Source organism: Lissotriton vulgaris, chromosome 7 (assembly GCF_964263255.1).
Source record: "Lissotriton vulgaris chromosome 7, aLisVul1.2, whole genome shotgun sequence".
Taxonomy (NCBI): domain Eukaryota; kingdom Metazoa; phylum Chordata; class Amphibia; order Caudata; family Salamandridae; genus Lissotriton; species Lissotriton vulgaris.
The window spans coordinates 604,194,933-604,212,211 of record NC_141695.1 but is presented as its reverse complement, the minus strand read 5'-3'; the positions used below and the strand labels follow the sequence as shown (position 1 = coordinate 604,212,211).

General features: G+C 45.2%; 1 protein-coding gene across 2 annotated transcripts in view; it reads left to right on the top strand.

Annotated features, from left to right (window-relative positions):
- The window catches only part of UNK (unk zinc finger), a 670,943-nt gene that overhangs the window by 403,143 nt on the left and 250,521 nt on the right, over window positions 1-17,279 (top strand). For both annotated transcript variants that reach the window (XM_086930733.1, XM_086930732.1), the window contains exon 8: window positions 14,114-14,256. In XM_086930733.1, the coding sequence (XP_086786859.1) occupies window positions 14,114-14,256 (143 nt within the window). The remainder of the gene's footprint in view (window positions 1-14,113; window positions 14,257-17,279) is intronic.

The window sequence follows — 17,279 nt, the reverse complement described above, 5'->3', positions numbered from 1 at the left end:
CCACAGGTGGTATATGTAGGGTCCGAGGTTTGCTGTAACACTTTTCGCCCTAAGTGGGATGGGTATGCCCAGACGTGGGTCTGTTGCTCACTGTACCACTGCATTCAAGCTATCCTGGCTGAAGAAGGGTGACATACCCTGAAACGAGTCCCAGGATGCTTGTTCCCGGTCCAGGGAGGATCTGGCCTGGCAGTTTTGCCTGGACTGTTCCCACAGGGTCAAGACTGATTTGCATATGTCTGGGTCCAAACTGGGGTGGTGTAGTGGGCAAAAGAACAATGGATTTAACTCAGATCTTTTGACTGGGGGATAATGTTTGCATTGTCAGCATTCCGTCCATTTGTTTGCTGTAGCACAATGTCACCCTCTCTGGCATCTGCTGTGCTGCTATGCTGTCTTTGCCTACAGTGGCCTCACTGACCTTACCACCTGCTCAGCCAAACCCATTGACACCAGATTCATCACTGTCAAGATCCAGGGTAAGTAATTTGATAGAACATCTTTTAAAACATTCAGCACAAGAGGGTTTGCATGATGAAGGCTACCCTCCACAATTTGAATGTGTGGAGAAAAAGGAACACAATTCGGAGGAATCCTACATTCCTATGGGTAAGCTGGCGACTCTTCCCTCTTTAGGCGGGTTTCCAACATTTAGACACTTGTGAAAAATTTTGAAATTACTTTTGACATAAGCTTGGAGAAAAAAAGACAAAACGTATATGTACTCTCTACTTTTAAAAAAAAGTAATTGTCTAGTACAGAAAGAAACTATCTAAGCAGTTTCTGTTCAAAACTCCTATAATTGTAAGGAATCACTCACATAACTTGTTGAGCTGCTTCCTACAATGTGCAAAGCAGCCTTGTGTTGGAAGTGAATAAAGTAGTAGTGAGACTATGGTTGGCATTGAAATCGGTGCATATGTTCAATTCCAAGCATTTCTCTTGCAAATCAGACTTGGTGGTAGCTTTAACCTCAATGAGACAATGCAGTGAAATCCACATTTTCTTTAAGGAACCTCTTCACAAAGAATCTGTGGAAACAAAGTGGTTTTCTAAACTTGTCCATAGTCTGTTCCTAAATTTCCTCCACTCACCCGATGTCATCTGCCATCTACATAGTTCAAAATCCGTTGAGACCAGCCTGGTCGTTAAAAGGCCCCTTGTAATATTTACACAGAGTAACCAATATTCCTCCCTTTCTTTACCTGCCCGTTGTGTATGTTTCTTTAGTTAATGAACATACCTCTCCCAGATAATGAATTTTCAGTGTACTACTGTGTGTACTGTGCATTAGGCAGTTATCTTAATCCCCATTCCACGGGAATGGCTACAACAGCAATAGTGTAGCACATCACAACTTCACTTGAAGAAATCTGAAGAACACGTTTGTGGAGAGCACCTCAAAACTTGATGCCAGAATATTAATGCAAGTGGGACAGGCAGCGATGAGAGTTAAAAAAAAATCCAATGACGATCCATCCGTCTTTCTTCTCAAATGAAAATATGGCTTTTATTAGATGATATTCTTTCAACAGACTTCATGTTTAAAATATCTGTCGCATATGGAGACCTCAAAACATTTCATGGTACCTGATGGTGTCAATCATATCCTGGCTTGCACTACCATTATGGATTGCCTACTAGACATATTGACATCCAATCCATAAATCATGCTGCCACAAATTGTTTTAGTTAACTTTTGCTCAGGAATGTGTCCAGATTCCCTAACGTGTCCAGGAATGTGCTTAAAACTTTAATCTGTCACAGAAGCAAAATTCTGTATAGTTTTTTTCATAAATTCTGAAGCCCTCATCATAAGACTGAATAACTTTCTGCGTTTGAGAAGCTGCACGTTGATGACTCCTAAAAAGGTTACGTCAACCAGTACAGCTGTGAAAGTGATGCTTGCGTTGGCATCCTCTTTAAAGCCTAGTGCGCTGGAATGACTGTGTAGCCAAGTTTGTGGAGCGGAACCCTGCTGAACAAAGAAGCCATGGGGGGACCACATTTCCCCCCATCCCTAGCGCCTGGAGGCGCTTTAAAACACAGTCGCCGGCCCGCGGCCGGTGTACCCTGAGTTTGTGGAGCGGAACCCTGATAGCTGATGAACATGGGGAGGTGAAAGGCTACTCCACGAGACCAAAGAGTGGAAGCCATTAATACTTTGGACTCTTTCCTCTTGAAAGATGCAGACTTGTTGTCGAAAGAGATAGACCGGAGGGAAGACTGTCAGTGAGGCAAATTCATTAACCTTTCCCACCCCTCTCCCAAATGTCGATAGGCTCTCCGGTGCCGTTATTGATCTACTCACACAACATGAGACTCCCTTAATGGTCCTCGATAACCCACCTCGTGGTACGGCCGGCCAAGATCTTCCGGACTCCCTTATCGAGCCACTGGTTAAAAAGAAGAAAGAGGGTAGGCTGCAAAGACTGACAAACAAACATCGCACCGGGTGGGGGCAAGGGCTCTCCTCTGAAGATTACGAGTGGTCCAGGGAATTCAAGGGAACAGCCCACACAAGAACTGGAAAGCATCATGGCCCAACTGCTACAGCCTTTATTAAAGAGACTGAATTGAGGATGAGCTTGCAAAAATTAGTGACCGCGGGGCCGGGGAAGTGCCTGTGCTTGTGAATGTATTGGTAGGCCTGCTGAACTGGTACAGAAGAAACATTGTGCATGCCAGTGTAAGTGTAAAAATCCTTCTCTCACTAACACGCAGCTTATAATCAGACCAGAGTGTCGACCGGATACCTCATGTACCCAAGTTAATAGGGAGACACCTGCAGCTGCGGGAAGGGGGCAAAGTAATGATAAGACACTTTGTATGGCTGACTCACTGGTAATGAGTAACCTAAATACTCACCCAGTTATTGACAATCATCAACTATGTAGTTACCCCGCGCTTTAGTTACATCTAGACAGGCTCACCTTGATGCACCCCCTCAGAATTGACAATCCTCCATACATCTACACTGTACTGTTTCTGCTAGACCAAGACAGGCTGCCCAAGGGGAAGGTCAAGGAGTGCACCAATCTCACCATAGGTTTAGTTTGAATCTCCTCCCCCCCCCCCCCCCCCCCCTGCCCCCCAGCTACATGTCCCTTTGTGATGATTTTAGTAAACACCCCATTATTCCAGACGGAAACTACTCAACAACTGATGAACAAAGCATCAGATTGGCTGACTACATTTATTCCGCCCTACAGTTGCCTTAATGTTGCCAACCACATCATCATGGCAAGGTGAATTACCTTGGTGGGCAAAATCAATTGGGGGGGATTGCATAGTAATCAATTTTAGAAACCACTATCTTGTGAATCATCCTCTGGACCTGATCCCCAATTCCCCTGAGGCATTTACACAAATTATGGTTTACCATTGTTTTTTTATAGACCACTGGGAACTAAACCTCTGGACAGGAGTATAAATAGTATTCCTGGCCCCTCTTTTCCACTCTTTCCCTCTTTTGTGTCATATATGGTGGCACTAGATCTTCAAGTTAACGAATCAAAAAACGTTGTCCTTGTAGCATCGAAGAAAAAAATTGCCATCATTTTTTATTGCTACATGGAAAATTGAAATAATTAAGACTTGTTTATACTTGGGGGTACTTTTTAATAAAGAACGGACTTGGACAAATATAAATGAGAACAGATGTAACACACTAGAAAAGAACACCATGGCCATATGTTTATTCATTAAAAAAAAACTGGGCACAAAGCCATTAGAACCAATCAAAAAAATATTGCGCCAAAGCGATCGCTTCGGCTACGTATGGAGCAGGGATTTGGGGCATGTCCAAAGCTGAGCTATTGCTACAAAAAGGAGATAGATTCTTTAAAAATTGTATTTTCTCTCCCGGAAGGTTGCTCAAACTACATTATGCACCAAGAGTTGAATGTTCCATTTGTATCTGATTTAATATTTATAGCCTTGGTCCTACTCTGGCACTCAATTTGGACCGGAGATACACCGGAACGCACCCAAAAAATTATTAGAGATTGTTTATCCCTTGACAAGGCGCTTCAGGTTCCGTGGCTGCGATATGTAAACGCCACACTGTTAAAGTTGGGATTAGAAATCCTTTTTACAGATCCCCTTACCTGCATGGGTACCTCAAAAGTGGAAATTAAATCTTGCTCAAAAGAGTATAGGGAGAATGAAAGATGTGTATTAAATTGTAACAGAACCATGGTGGCAATTTTATTTGGGCCTTCTACCTGTTCTTGAGGAAGCAAATTCATACTTGACATCAATCAATCAGTCAATCGATCAGACAGATTCGTAAAGCGCGCTACTCACCCGCTAGGGTCTCAAGGCGCTGGGAGGGGGGGAGTCACCACTGCTTGAACAGCCACGTCTTGAGTTGTTTCCTAAAGAAGAGATGGTCCAGGGTCAGCCCTAGGTGGGTGGGGAGGGAGTTCCAGGTCTTGGCCGCCAGGTAGAAGAAGGATCTTCCTCCGGCGGTGGATCTGCGAATTCGTGGGACGGAGGCGACGGCGCGGCTAGCGGAACAGAGCTGGCGGGTGGGTGTGTAGAATGCGAGGCGGCTGTTGAGGTATTTCGGATCCATGTCGTGGAGAGCCTTGTGTGCGTGGGTGAGGAGTCTGAACGTGATCCTCTTGCTGACGGGGAGCCAGTGCAGGTCCTTCAGATGTGCAGAGATGTGGCTGTGGCGGGGGATGTCCAGGATGAGTCATGCAGAGGCGTTCTGTATGCGTTGGTGTCTTTTCTGGAGTTTGGCTGTGGTTCCAGCGTAGAGGATGTTCCCGTTGTCTGGCTGGTGACGAGGGCCTGGGTGACCGTCTTCCTGGTTTCGGTAGGGATCCACCGGAAGATCTTTTGGAGCATGCGCAGGGTGTTGAAGCAGGAGGAGGAGACAGCGTTGACTTGCTTGGTCATCGTGAGGGAGGAGTCCAGGATGAAGCCCAGGTTGCGTGCATGGTCCTTTGGCTTGGGTGTGGTGCCCAGGGCAGGGGGCCACCAGGAGTCGTCCCAGGCAGAGGGGGATGGTCCCAGGATGAGGACGTCAGTCTTGTCTGAGTTCAGTTTCAGACGGCTGAGCTTCATCCATTCTGCGACTTCTTTAATTCCTTCCTGAAGGCAGGCTCTGGCGGTGGCGGGGTTATTGGTGAGGGAGAGGATCAGCTGGGTATCGTTGGCGTAGGAGATGATGTTAAGGTTGTGTTGGCGTGCGATGGCTGCGAGAGGGCTCATATAGATGTTGAAGAGGGTGGGGCTGAGTGATGATCCTTGCGGAACGCCGCAGATGACTTCGGTGGCCGCTGATCGGAATGGGGGGAGGCGGACTCTCTGGGTTCTTCCGGCGAGGAACGAGATGATCCACTCCAGGGCCGCTCCTTGGATTCCGGTGTTGCTGAGGCACTGTATCAGGGTGGGGTGGCATACGGTGTCGAAGGCTGCTGAGCGGTCTAAGAGGATGAGGTCAGCCGTTTCCCCGTTGTCGAGCAGAGACCTGATGTCGTCGGTAGCTGCGATGAGGGTGGTTTCGGTGCTGTGGTTTGCCCGGAAACCAGACTGTGAGGGGTCCGTTGGTCTCGAGGAAGGCGGAGAGTTGTCTGTTGACGGTCTTCTCGATGACTTTGGCCGGGACAGGGAGGAGCGAGATGAGGCGGAAGTTCTTGAGGTCCGTGGGGTCCGCGGTGGGTTTCTTCAGGAGGGTGCTCAGCTCTGCATGTTTCCAGCACTCCGGGAAGGTGGCGGATGCGAAGGAGCTGTTGATGATGTTCCGGAGTTGGGGTGCGATGATGGAGTCGGCTTTGTTGAAGATGTGGTGTGGGCAGGGGTTGGTTGGGGAGCCGGAGTGGATGATGTTCATCATGCGGGTGGTGTCTTTGGTGGAGACAGGGGTCCAGGTGCAGAGGCTGGTGGTGGGGGGCGTTGGTTCGGTGGTTGGATGCGTGGTCTGTGCGCCAAAGCTGTTGTGTATGTCGGCGATCTTGCGGTGGAAGAACGAGGCGAGTGAGTTGCATATGTCTTGCGAGGGTGTGATATCGTTGTTGCAGGCGCTGGGGTTGCAGAGCTCTTTCACGATGCTGAAGAGTTTCTTGCTGTTGTGAGTGTTGTTGTCCAGTCGTTCTTTGAATGTAGTCCTTTTGGTGGTGCGGATCAGCTGGTGGTGTTTGCGGGTGGCGTTCTTGAGGCTGTCATGTTTTCTGTTGTCTGGTCGTGGCGCCAGGCTTTCTCTAGGGAGCGGCAGGTTTTCTTGGAGTTTTTGAGGTCGTTGGTAAACCACGAGGCTTTCCTGCTGCCGGGTCTTGCGGGAGGGTTCTTCAGTGGTGCGAGGTCGTTGGCGCGGTTGGTGAGCCACTGAGTGAGGTTGCGGGCTGCTTCGTTGGGGTCCGTCGTGCTGGGATGGTGGGTTCTGGCTGAGGGCGGTGGTGAACTGGTCGGCCGTAATCTTGCTCCAGCTTCTACGGAGAACCTGTTGCGGGTGATGGTGGGTCGTCGTTCTCCTGAAGTTGAAGTGGACGCAGCTGTGATCTGTCCAGTGTAGTCCGGTGGAGTGGCTGAAGGAGATGTGCTTGCTGGATGAGAAGACTGGGTCAAGCGTGTGGCCGGCGTAGTGGGTGGGGGTGTTCACCAGTTGCTTGAGTCCGAGGTTGTCCAGCAGGGCGGCGGTGTTGCGCTCCTTGTTGTTCTCTAGGTGGAAGTTTAGGTCCCCTAGGAGGATGTAGTCTGAGGAGGTGAGGGCTTGCGGAATGACTAAGTCTGCAATGGCTTCGCAGAATTGTGTGCGTGGTCCCGGGGGTTCGTAGATGAGAGTGCCTCTGAGGGTGGTCTTGGGATCGTTGTGTATCTGGAAGTGAAGGTGCTCGGTGGCGGTGAGGGTGTCATCGGAGTTGGTGGTGATGCGGATGGTGTTTCTGTGGACGATGGCGAGGCCTCCTCTGGTTTCATTAACTGGGTCCCTCTAGGTGATCTTGTAGCCATCCGGGATGGCTATGGCGATGTCGGGGGCTGATGAGGCGTTCATCCAGGTCTGTGAGGAAGGTGACGTTTGGTGATGTTGTGTCGAGGAGGGTCCAGAGTTCGATGGCGTGCCTGTGGATAGAGCGGGTGTTCAGCAGGATGCACTTGAGGTGGTTGTTGCTGGTGCTCGGCTTGGGGGGTGCAGGTTCGGAGGCAGGTGAGGTTCCAGGCGTGGCAGGTGAAGGGTGCGTTTCGGGGTGACTCGGTAGCAGGCGGGGTTCTGGACGACGTTGAGTGCGTGGAGGGTGGCGGCATCGTAAGTCCGTCTGGTGCACTGGCATCGTCGAGGACCAGGGTTCCTGGCGATAGGTGCGGTCCAGGCGCGGACAGGCGTAGACGGGCTTGCCTTTGGTGCGCCAGCGGCGCGCCCGCTGCGCGTGAACGCAGCACGTACGTGTGGGCTCCGCCATAAATGGCGAAGTGGGAGGGAGGAGCAGCTGGCAGGCGGGAGCGGGGCGGCAAATGGGAAGGGGTACAGAAGGAAAGGGGGGGGCTGCAGAGGGCAGTGGCGGGGAACAGCGGGTAGACGGAGGCGAGGGGGCAGGTCACGAGTACAGTGGAAACAGAGGCAAATATAGGCACAACAGTCTAAATACGAGGGGGCAAGATACAAGTATATTAACAACAGTGACAAAATGCAGGCAGAGAAGAAACCTAAACACGAGGGGGCAAGTCAGAAATAAGAGGCAAACAGCGAGGATAAGCAGGCACAGAGGAGCCAACAACGGAGCGCGGAATACTTAGCTGCAGAGCAGCGGCAAGAATGCGGCAGTAGGGGGAAGCCTGGGCTCACTCACGGGGAGTCACGCAGCGCTAGGAGCGACCGGCCCTGAAGCAGGGTCAGGGGTCACCCTGACTTCCGCAACAAATGCTCGACATCGATTTGTACTTCTGAGATTTAGATTACATTTTATTCCTTGCATGCTGGGTTTTCCATTAGGTACATACTCAATTAACAAAGTTTCTGTTTGTCCCTGTGATGGCATATCTATTCAATCTAACCTGCATTTTATATTCTTCTGCAAATTTTATTCCTTTGCACGGAAAAGGTATATTTGCCCATTGTCCTTGAAATCTAAGTTTGTACAATGTTGCCCAGCTCTGTTCTTTCTCCAAATGCTCCCTGACCCGTGTGTAAATGTCTCTGTTGCGTCATACCTATGTACGGTTTTATCAAAAAGATCACTTAGTCGATAGCTTGTATTTTAGCAGATTGTGGCACTGTTTAACACTTTACACTTTTTATGAGATGAGGCCGCACCTAAGGGACGCACCCCTTTTCTAGTTGATACAATCTTCTTTTAGATGGAGGCAGAAGATGGCAGACAAAGTAGCCCCTTGTTTGCTAATTAACTTGTTTCTGTGCCGCATTAAGCACTTAACGACTTATGGAATGAACTTACCATGCTTTAATCAATGTTTTGGCTAATGTTTTAACATGGTTCCTATCTGTCTTTTACTCCGTGGTTCTATCGAAATCTGATGGTGGTGTATCATAATTTCAATATGTGAACAATATATTTTTGCACTTTTATGATCCTAATTTTTAAGATCGAATAAAGTTATAATGACGATGACTGTGTTGATTGCTGATGTATGGAGTTTGCTCCCTAAGATTCCGGCAGGACCCGAGAGTGATAAATAGACTCTTTCACGCCACTCATGAGACTGGGGCTCCCTTTGTAGTCCTTCAGTAGCAATACTACTCTTCAGGCATTGCCAATAGTAAAAAAAACAATAAGAAAAGGGTCCATTTCATTCTACTGCCAATGTTGAAGAGGCGGAACCAGTCCTGAAGTTGCTTGATGTACCCCTTTGAGAGCTTGTCTGTCAGGGTGCCCACTTATGCTAGTACACATAGACTAGTTCAAAATGTAGTTCTTTTCATTTAGGGTTAAAAATAAAATGTAGTTAACATCTTTGATTTTCATTGTGAGTATTCCTTTGGGATGAAATGTTATTTCCCCGACAGCCTTCCAACACTGAATGGGCTTACAGTTGATAACTTAAGGGACATTCTGCCAGAACATCTAACTTCAGAGTCAGGAAGGGATATCTGGTATCAAATCGGCAGCTTAAGCATTACTGTTGTGTGCAAACGTAATAGGTCCATGATGCCACCCAATGATGCCATCATTGCATAGTCTTTGGGGTGCCAAAGCCAAAGAAAGTGCAAGGTTATTGGTCCTTCAAGAAATGGTTCAAAATGCCATAAAGTCCAATAGAGCATAGAGGAAGGAGATAATGAAGTGAGTGTGAAGTGTGGGGTTGTAAGTGCACTAGACTCATCACCATGTAGTGGGGTGAATGAGGTTGTGCCAAATACTCCCTTTCATTGCTGTAATCTACTGTATCGCTACTTGACATTTAGATAGCACTTGTGTGACCTTGTACCTCAGCCTTGTTTGAAGTGGCTGCAAGCCAGTTTGCATCTGTGGCTGGAAAAACTGTGAAGACGGGAGTAGCTGATGAAGGAAGAGCTCGGTGACATGCCTGGAGTACGATGGGGGACGAGTGCTTCTAAACATGTAGATTGATGCTACTCTTAGGCATGAAGTATCAAGGAGACAAATTAGAACAGTTACAGATACTAATATCTAGTGGATAGTGCATTTCACCACACTTTACTGGAAACGATAGGCACAGGTCAAATGCCCATCCATGTGGCAGTGAGCAGGGAAAATAAATAAGTAGATAGCGATCTACTGCTTTGTTCCCTTGCACATATATTGCTGTTTTATAGATGGTGTTTCCCACATAAGTGTTCGTGAACTACTGCCCATGAGTTTACTTTGCATGATAAAGTTAAAGACATTTTGTGCAAGGGACATCAAGATGAAGCATATTTTCTCTCTTTTGCTCAAGCTTTGAAGAATGGCACGGTGGACATATTAGAGAAAGCAGCCCCTAGAGCTAAAGAACTACTTGTTGATTCAGCGTGATCTCTTTCTGAACGAGTCTTTCTTTGGCTGAATCTCTAGGAGCATATTTGGCTAACTCCAGAAGTCCTAATGTATGCTCAGCCTTACGCTTTGTTTCCCACAGAATGGTCACAATGATTAGAAAGGTACTTCCTGAATAGTCTCTGGCTCTGAGAACTGTAAATATGGCCAATAAATTCAGAATGTATCATTATACTTTGTGGCAACAGCTGGTACACAGAGCAATGATCCTTGCACACACACCTGCTGAATTGAAGAGGTAATTTTTATGGTGATATCCACCCTCTCTTGACTTTGGTTATCTGGTTTCCACATCCCAATGTATCTCAGTTTTTTAAATTTATACCCTACATTGGAAAAGGCTCTGGCAGTTGTGGACTTTATTGCAAATCATATCATAAACATTTTACACAGGATGAAGAACAATTGGTCTGTGACAAAGTGGATCTCACATTGGAAAAATTTGAGAAATCCAAACAGACGACAAGGTTCATGGGCCTTTGTTACTCCTAATTTGTTGTGCGCTTTACAGAGGACAATTTTAGACTCAAGGACTTGCATAAGTAATCATCAGAATGAAAAATTTAGGGTGAGCTTTATGGTGGGGATTTTGGTTTTAGTGATGGTTATTGAATGGGCTTCCTAGTTATAGGTCAGTTGCTTATTTTAATTCTTCCATCACACAGCCCCACCAAAGTACATTTCCTACTACTTTATGACAGTATTAAATAACTGCTACTGCAGACATGGCTCAATAACATGAATCTGACAGCTACCTAGCGCCCAATGCCAAGTCACTTGGAGTTACCATAAAAACTGACCTCGCACTCATGGAACACATCCCCTGGAAAACCAAGACTGCCTGCTACCAGTTTTCTCTACTATCCGAAGTGAAAGCATTCCTCACAGAAAATGACTTCAGAACTCCTTTAGAAGCCCTCCTGCTCCCACACCTAGACAGTGTTAATACCCTTTCCACATGGAGTTTTGGACACCGTACTAGCACTCTTGAAAGGCATCCTACACACTTCCAAACCTTTCATCTTTGTTGCTCTACTGGGAAAGGTTAGGATTGTTAGAGTTAATTTTTGAATTTAAAGAAGATATCCTTGAAGGAAAACTAGTTACAGCTAACTAACATTTTTTCTTCTCTATCATTGGGGTCTTCATTCATATGTATAAACACCGAATATAATAGTAAGCTTATCCATTCCTAAGGCCAGTCGAAAAGCCGTAAGATATGGAAGTGAAAAAAAAACCCTTGGATAGTTAGCGCTACAGCTACTTGAGGATTAAAACTTGAAAGCAATGTATGTATACATTACCATAGGCCGATTTGTGGTTAGTTTTGAGACTTCTTTCAATCAATTAAAATTTTCTGAGGGTTGGACTATTTGTTATGCTGAATTTAATGAAAGTCCATATTAAAAAAACGTTGTTAACAGGTAGGTAAGTTTTTTTTCTTTTTAGATGACCAATTCAAAACTAACACCAACCAGAGGGATTCAGTTCATACCTTCACTGACTGACACTTTTCAGATAAGGGTGTTTGTGCCAGCAGATAAAGGGCATAGATCCTTTTAATCATACTGGACGCCTATTAAAGTTTGGTTTTTGAGGTTGGCATGCTGCATGGCTTCCTACATACTACCAGTATCTCGGTGTGGGCTAAGGATGAGGTATTTGCATGAACACTAAGGTGGTAGTATTTGCATCACCATTGATGGCATATAGAACTGCTTTTGGTGCAGCTGTACATTGCCGGAAATTAGTGTGATGAATGCCAATCTGTTAACTGGCCAGGATTTGGCTATTCTGAAATGTAAAGTTCTATTGGTGAACATTTCTTCCATGATTAGGTTTGGGGCACATCTGTAGAAACGGAATGCAAGTCACCTATTACCTTAACAGTGACACCTCCATATCAACTTGTTGGAGCTCTTTGTTATCAGGATGGTTCAAAATAACCTCTTTTTACTAGTGCAAGGCCGGCAAATGGTTTGTTGAAATGGAATCCCAGTGCTGTGCACTACATCAAAGTGTGCAGGGCAGTGAGCTCTTTAAAGCTGTGTGAGCTTCAATATTGCAACCCAAAGGGAGTCTTCATCCAGATATGCTGGCAAAACCTTTCCATGTGTGGGGGTAGCCACAGATGGAACTTGCGGGAATGCAAAGTATGTTCTGGTTTTGAAAATGTACAAGAAAGGATGTGCAAGCCAGTGTATTAAGTCTCCTTTTTATGAGCAGTCAGATGCTCTTTAACATTTTCAGACAGTTCTGACAACAGTGCTTCTGGAGGCTTCAAATTGGCTGAGGTTCGTGGATTTTCTGCCTTCTATTGAAGGAAAGGGTGGTCGGCTCTTTTTCATTTAGTTTGGAATCTAATTTTGGACACCTGTGATTTATTGGTCATGAACTTTTCTTATGCTTGATCTAATGTTAGATGTCAGATCGAATCGTATCATGGTTCCACTGTAAATGTTGTTTGTTTAGCTTATGTTGATTATACAACGAGAAACGTCTGAATCTAATTGTCTCTGTATTATCCGAAGTACTATATGAAGCTGTCATCCATTAGATGTAAATCTGTCTGTGCTTCCCATCTTTTTAAGAAGTCTGATGATCTTTATTTTTTTGAGATCCTTCGGGTTGTACATTGTTGAAAGGATTGATGAACAGTTTTTCTGGGAGTAGGAGCTCCAGCCAGAAGGGTGAGTAAGTTGTGGACCCTATCAGAGATTTGCCATACACCGTCTTTTCAAAAGAGAAAGTGATTTTGAAGGTTAAACCGTCGCTCCTTCCTAAGTTAGGGACACAATTGCACCCTAACAATCCTATTCCACAACAAGCTTTCTTTGCTCTACTTCATCCATTTAAGATGGTGAAGAGGCTACTTAGATTGACTCATTACAAATAAAGTTCTCCTGGATTCGGGATTACCTGGCACCGGTTGTTACTTGTGGAAGTGCTTTGAAATATATAGCCGTCACAAAACAGAAGAGTTCCTGATGGATAGTGGTCTGCATTCGTGAGTGCTGTGATGATAACTGGAATCAGCCTGAGGAGCTAGCAACCACTCATGAGTTTTGAGGGGGTTCTTTTGCAGAGGCTGTAAGACACTTGCTTTACCCTCTATACTTTAGAAAATCTTTATTGTATTGGTTCATATACAAGGGTTGAAGCCTCGGCTGGAAGATCTGAGTTCTTCACCTTTTCACTTGTCTGAAACCCCTTCATGGAAATTGTTAGGCTTTGCAAAAATGTTTAAAACATGGAAAAAATATCTATTGAGAAAAGTATCTGTTCAAAGAAAAGGCAACAACTCTTTGTGAACACAGTTTCTTTGGAATAATTTGTAACTTCTAGAAATTCATCATCATCATCCACCAACTCTGTCCTATGATCGTGTTAAGCCTACATTGCTCAAAATGTGAGAATTGAAGGGACAAGCTAGGCAAGAACATTTGTTTTCAGTTTCCTGCCACCCGGCAGGTAATGCATTACGGACATGTGACACTTTGGACTTAAGTGGCACCACATAGCATTGTGACAGTGTTTTAAAATAGTTTAAGGAGTTCTGTGTTGTTGCGGACTAATTTCAAACATGAAGACCCTGCATACAACTACCTGTTATACAGTTAGGCATGTGTAAATAGCACATGTGGAATTAACATATAAATACAATGCCACCCAAAAGTTGGAATCCCCATTTGGGTGCAAGCAAGAGTTTGCACCTGAAATGGAACACTCTTCTTTTATAGACATGGTTATCAAAAGTGCATAACGTATTCTGTTGTTCTTTGTCCAAGCCTGTGAGTCGGCAAAAGATCCTCTGCTGGAGAAGGACGTTCTATGTACCTGTATATTACTCCAGTGATCCTGTCTATAATAGACTCCCCTACATATCACTATAATCATACAGTTTTTATATGCTCATTCTTTTGGCCTATGCACTCTTTCCTTGAACAGTCCAAACAATTTGAATGAGCTCCTCATGTTATTTTATGTACTTTTTTTTATAGAAGTATGAAGGATTTACTGTCTATTATTTGCACGTAAACTTATGAAACATAGCAATGCTGGGGAGAGTTGTACTTCCCAATAATTAACTTATATCTTCTCAACTTGTTTGAGTAAATCAGTGATGCTTGTATTTTTCTGTTTTTTTGCAGACACTCTTCTTTGTGAGGACCTGCAGTCTTCATCAACAGTGTCAAGCCCAACACAGACTGGTCCCATCATGTACATGCCATCCGCTGCAGGTGATTCTGTTCCAGTGAGCCCCTCAAGCCCACATGCCCCGGACCTTGGCAGTGTATGTAGAACATCTCTAGCGAGCAGTCCATCATTGCCAATTCCTTAGTATTCGAACGTCACTGTAAATGTGCTCTGTGGTGTAATCTCACCTTGTATTCTTTGGATATTATCACTAGGGTTGTAGTATACACAGGTTTTTAAATATGGGAACAAGGAACAATTGTGCTTGCAACAGCCCCCCCCCCCCCCCCCCAAATACGTGTTCTGTCAACCTCTCATAATAGCCTCTGATTGCATTACAATTTCAAGTAAGGAATTCATTGTCTTGTTCATTCCTCCCTTACCTATAGTTTGCAGCTTGGGCATAACAGATTTGCTACTCTCCTATAAAAGGATACTTAAATTCATTATAACAGAAGGATAAATAGCAAGATGATCCTTGCATATTAAGCAATTTCCGGAATTACTAAATAAAAAGTTTTTGATGGATACTTCTAACAGCAAATTCCTCCCCTTTAGAATTACCCCAGGCACCAGCCGGACAGGATTGGGATACTTTTATAGCAGGGTTCCCATAAATCAATAGGTGACTCCTTGTGGCTCTGCAGTGACCATATACTGCTCATTAGGGGGTGAATCTGAGCTGCATAAAATTGCCATTCCGCATGCTAAGGACAGTTCCATTCTTTCTGTTCCCTTCGTGCATCTGGCGTTTCGCTTCTAACTTTATACAACAATAGAAGAGAGGTTACATTTATCTCAAAAGCCACAAGGACGGAGCCATGTAAAGAAAATGTTAGCCAGCCCGATTTGGGAGGATAGGAAAGCCCTCCCACACCGACCTGGTCGGTGTCATGCTTCATCATAGGGCCCCACCTCGGAGGCCGAATGCCTCCTCGGTGTGCTTCGACGCCAGGAGACTGCGGAGCAGGTTGTGTGATAAGGCGTGCAGTGAAAAAGATAAAGTAAAAGTGTCTAAAGGGTATCTCAAAAAGTATTTTATTGATAGATCCCTGTAACACAGTTAAAATTGGTCTTATGTGTCTGAATTTACAGCCAAAGGTAATGAATTGGTTAATTCAGAGTAATTTAGTCAGTCAACATGTTTCAGCCTACTAATTGGTTTTAATTTACCCAGGCATTCATCAGGACTAGTGTAACCCCGGCGGTATGGACTCGCTAATCATCCACCCTAACCAGAGGACTTGAAAGTGAAAAATGAAAAAATGTGAAAACGTGCAATAAAAAAAGGGGGGGGGGGAGGATGGATGTCCAAACCCCAAAATCCTGATTTAGGATATATCTGCACCTATATGGAGGAAAAAACACAGACAGATACAGAAAAACATACAAAATAGACACAATATCAATACTGAGTATGAGTCTGATAGTCTATCCAGAGTGCTCCAAACTGTGGCATGCCAGTGTCGGTTGTTCCACACTAACATTATCAATTATCACCATCCATATAACCCTGAAGAGGATTATATCATTAACACTAGGAAGTGGAGTGCCAAAAAGTGCTACAAATGTATATAAAATACACCAACATGGGATGGGGGGGAGATTAAAAATATCAATGTGATAGTTCTCAAATAGACTGGTTAGGGTGGATGATTAGAGAGTCCATACCGCCGGGGTTACACTAGTCCTGATGAATGCCTGGGTAAATTAAAACCAATTAGTAGGCTGAAACATGTTGACTGACTAAATTACTCTGAATTAACCAACATAAGACCAATTTTAACCGTGTTACAGGGATCTATCAATAAAATACTTTTTGAGATACCCTTTAGACACTTTTACTTTATCTTTTTCACTGCACGCCTTATCACACAACCTGCTCCACAGTCTCCTGGCGTCGAAGCACACCGAGGAGGCATTCGGCCTCCGAGGTGGGGCCCTATGATGAAGCATGACACCGACCAGGTCGGTGTGTGAGGGCTTTCCTATCCTCCCAAATCGGGCTGGCTAACATTTTCTTTACATGGCTCCGTCCTTGTGGCTTTTGAGATAAATGTAACCTCTCTTCTATTGTTGTATATCCTTAACTGGGGACTAAGAGAGTGTTCCTCGCTTTCCCTGTCTCTCTCATTGTTTCTATATAATCGCTTCTAACTTTGTCAGTTTTCCGCCGACTCCAAAATATGTCCTTAGGCGTTATGTCAAGGATGATGTGTCTCCCAAAAATAACAAGATTCCAGATTTAACACGACTGCCGGAACCAAATGTCAGTAATTGATCCCCACAACATGTTTTGGACTTCAAAAAGCCCATGCTGCATCTATTTTAGATGCTTCTGGCTTCCTCTGCCCTGTCTTTGTGGCCTTCCGAGCCGCAAAGGGCTCCAGTTGGGCTTTTGCCTGCAGGCCCTTCCACAGCACCAACTGTCCCAGTGGGATCAGTTGTCTGCTTTCACTTCCACCCCAGCCCTTGGTTCCACACCATTCCCTTCTGTGCCGGTGCTGACAACACCACCACCTGCTTTGGCACCAGGCCCATCTCCAACACCAGTCTCCAACCCTGAGACTGCTTTGCCTCCTCCAGGCCAATGTTGCTCTGAGATTGCAAAACGGCAACCAGTCAGTATGCAAACAGATTCAAATGCACGGCCTCAACACTAGTAGGATCAGAAGCTAGAGATTTTTTACGGATCCAACTCTGATTTAGCTTAATGTATGTCCTCCTAACATGTACTGTAACAGCAGACCTAGTCCTTTCAGGGCAGAGGTCATTGCAGCAGGCAAGGCCTTTCGCACCAGCAGGGACATCTCTCGTCTAACTCCACTTCCCCTCTAACAGGCCCACACCCTTCTGGTAGGAGGCATGATACAACATTTCCTCCCCAGCTGGAGATCCATCACATTGGACAGATAAGTCTGCAAGTTATTCAAGGGGTTTTCATCCAGGGTATACTCATCAATAGTCATCATCTGTGAAATATCCCCACCCATGTGCGGGATCCCGGAGTATTTAGAGAATATATATGCAGCCTAAAATGTTTCCAACATGGCAAAAATGCAGAAGTTACATAGTTTGCATTGTAATAAAATACCCACCTAGCTTTAAGGAAAAGAGGTC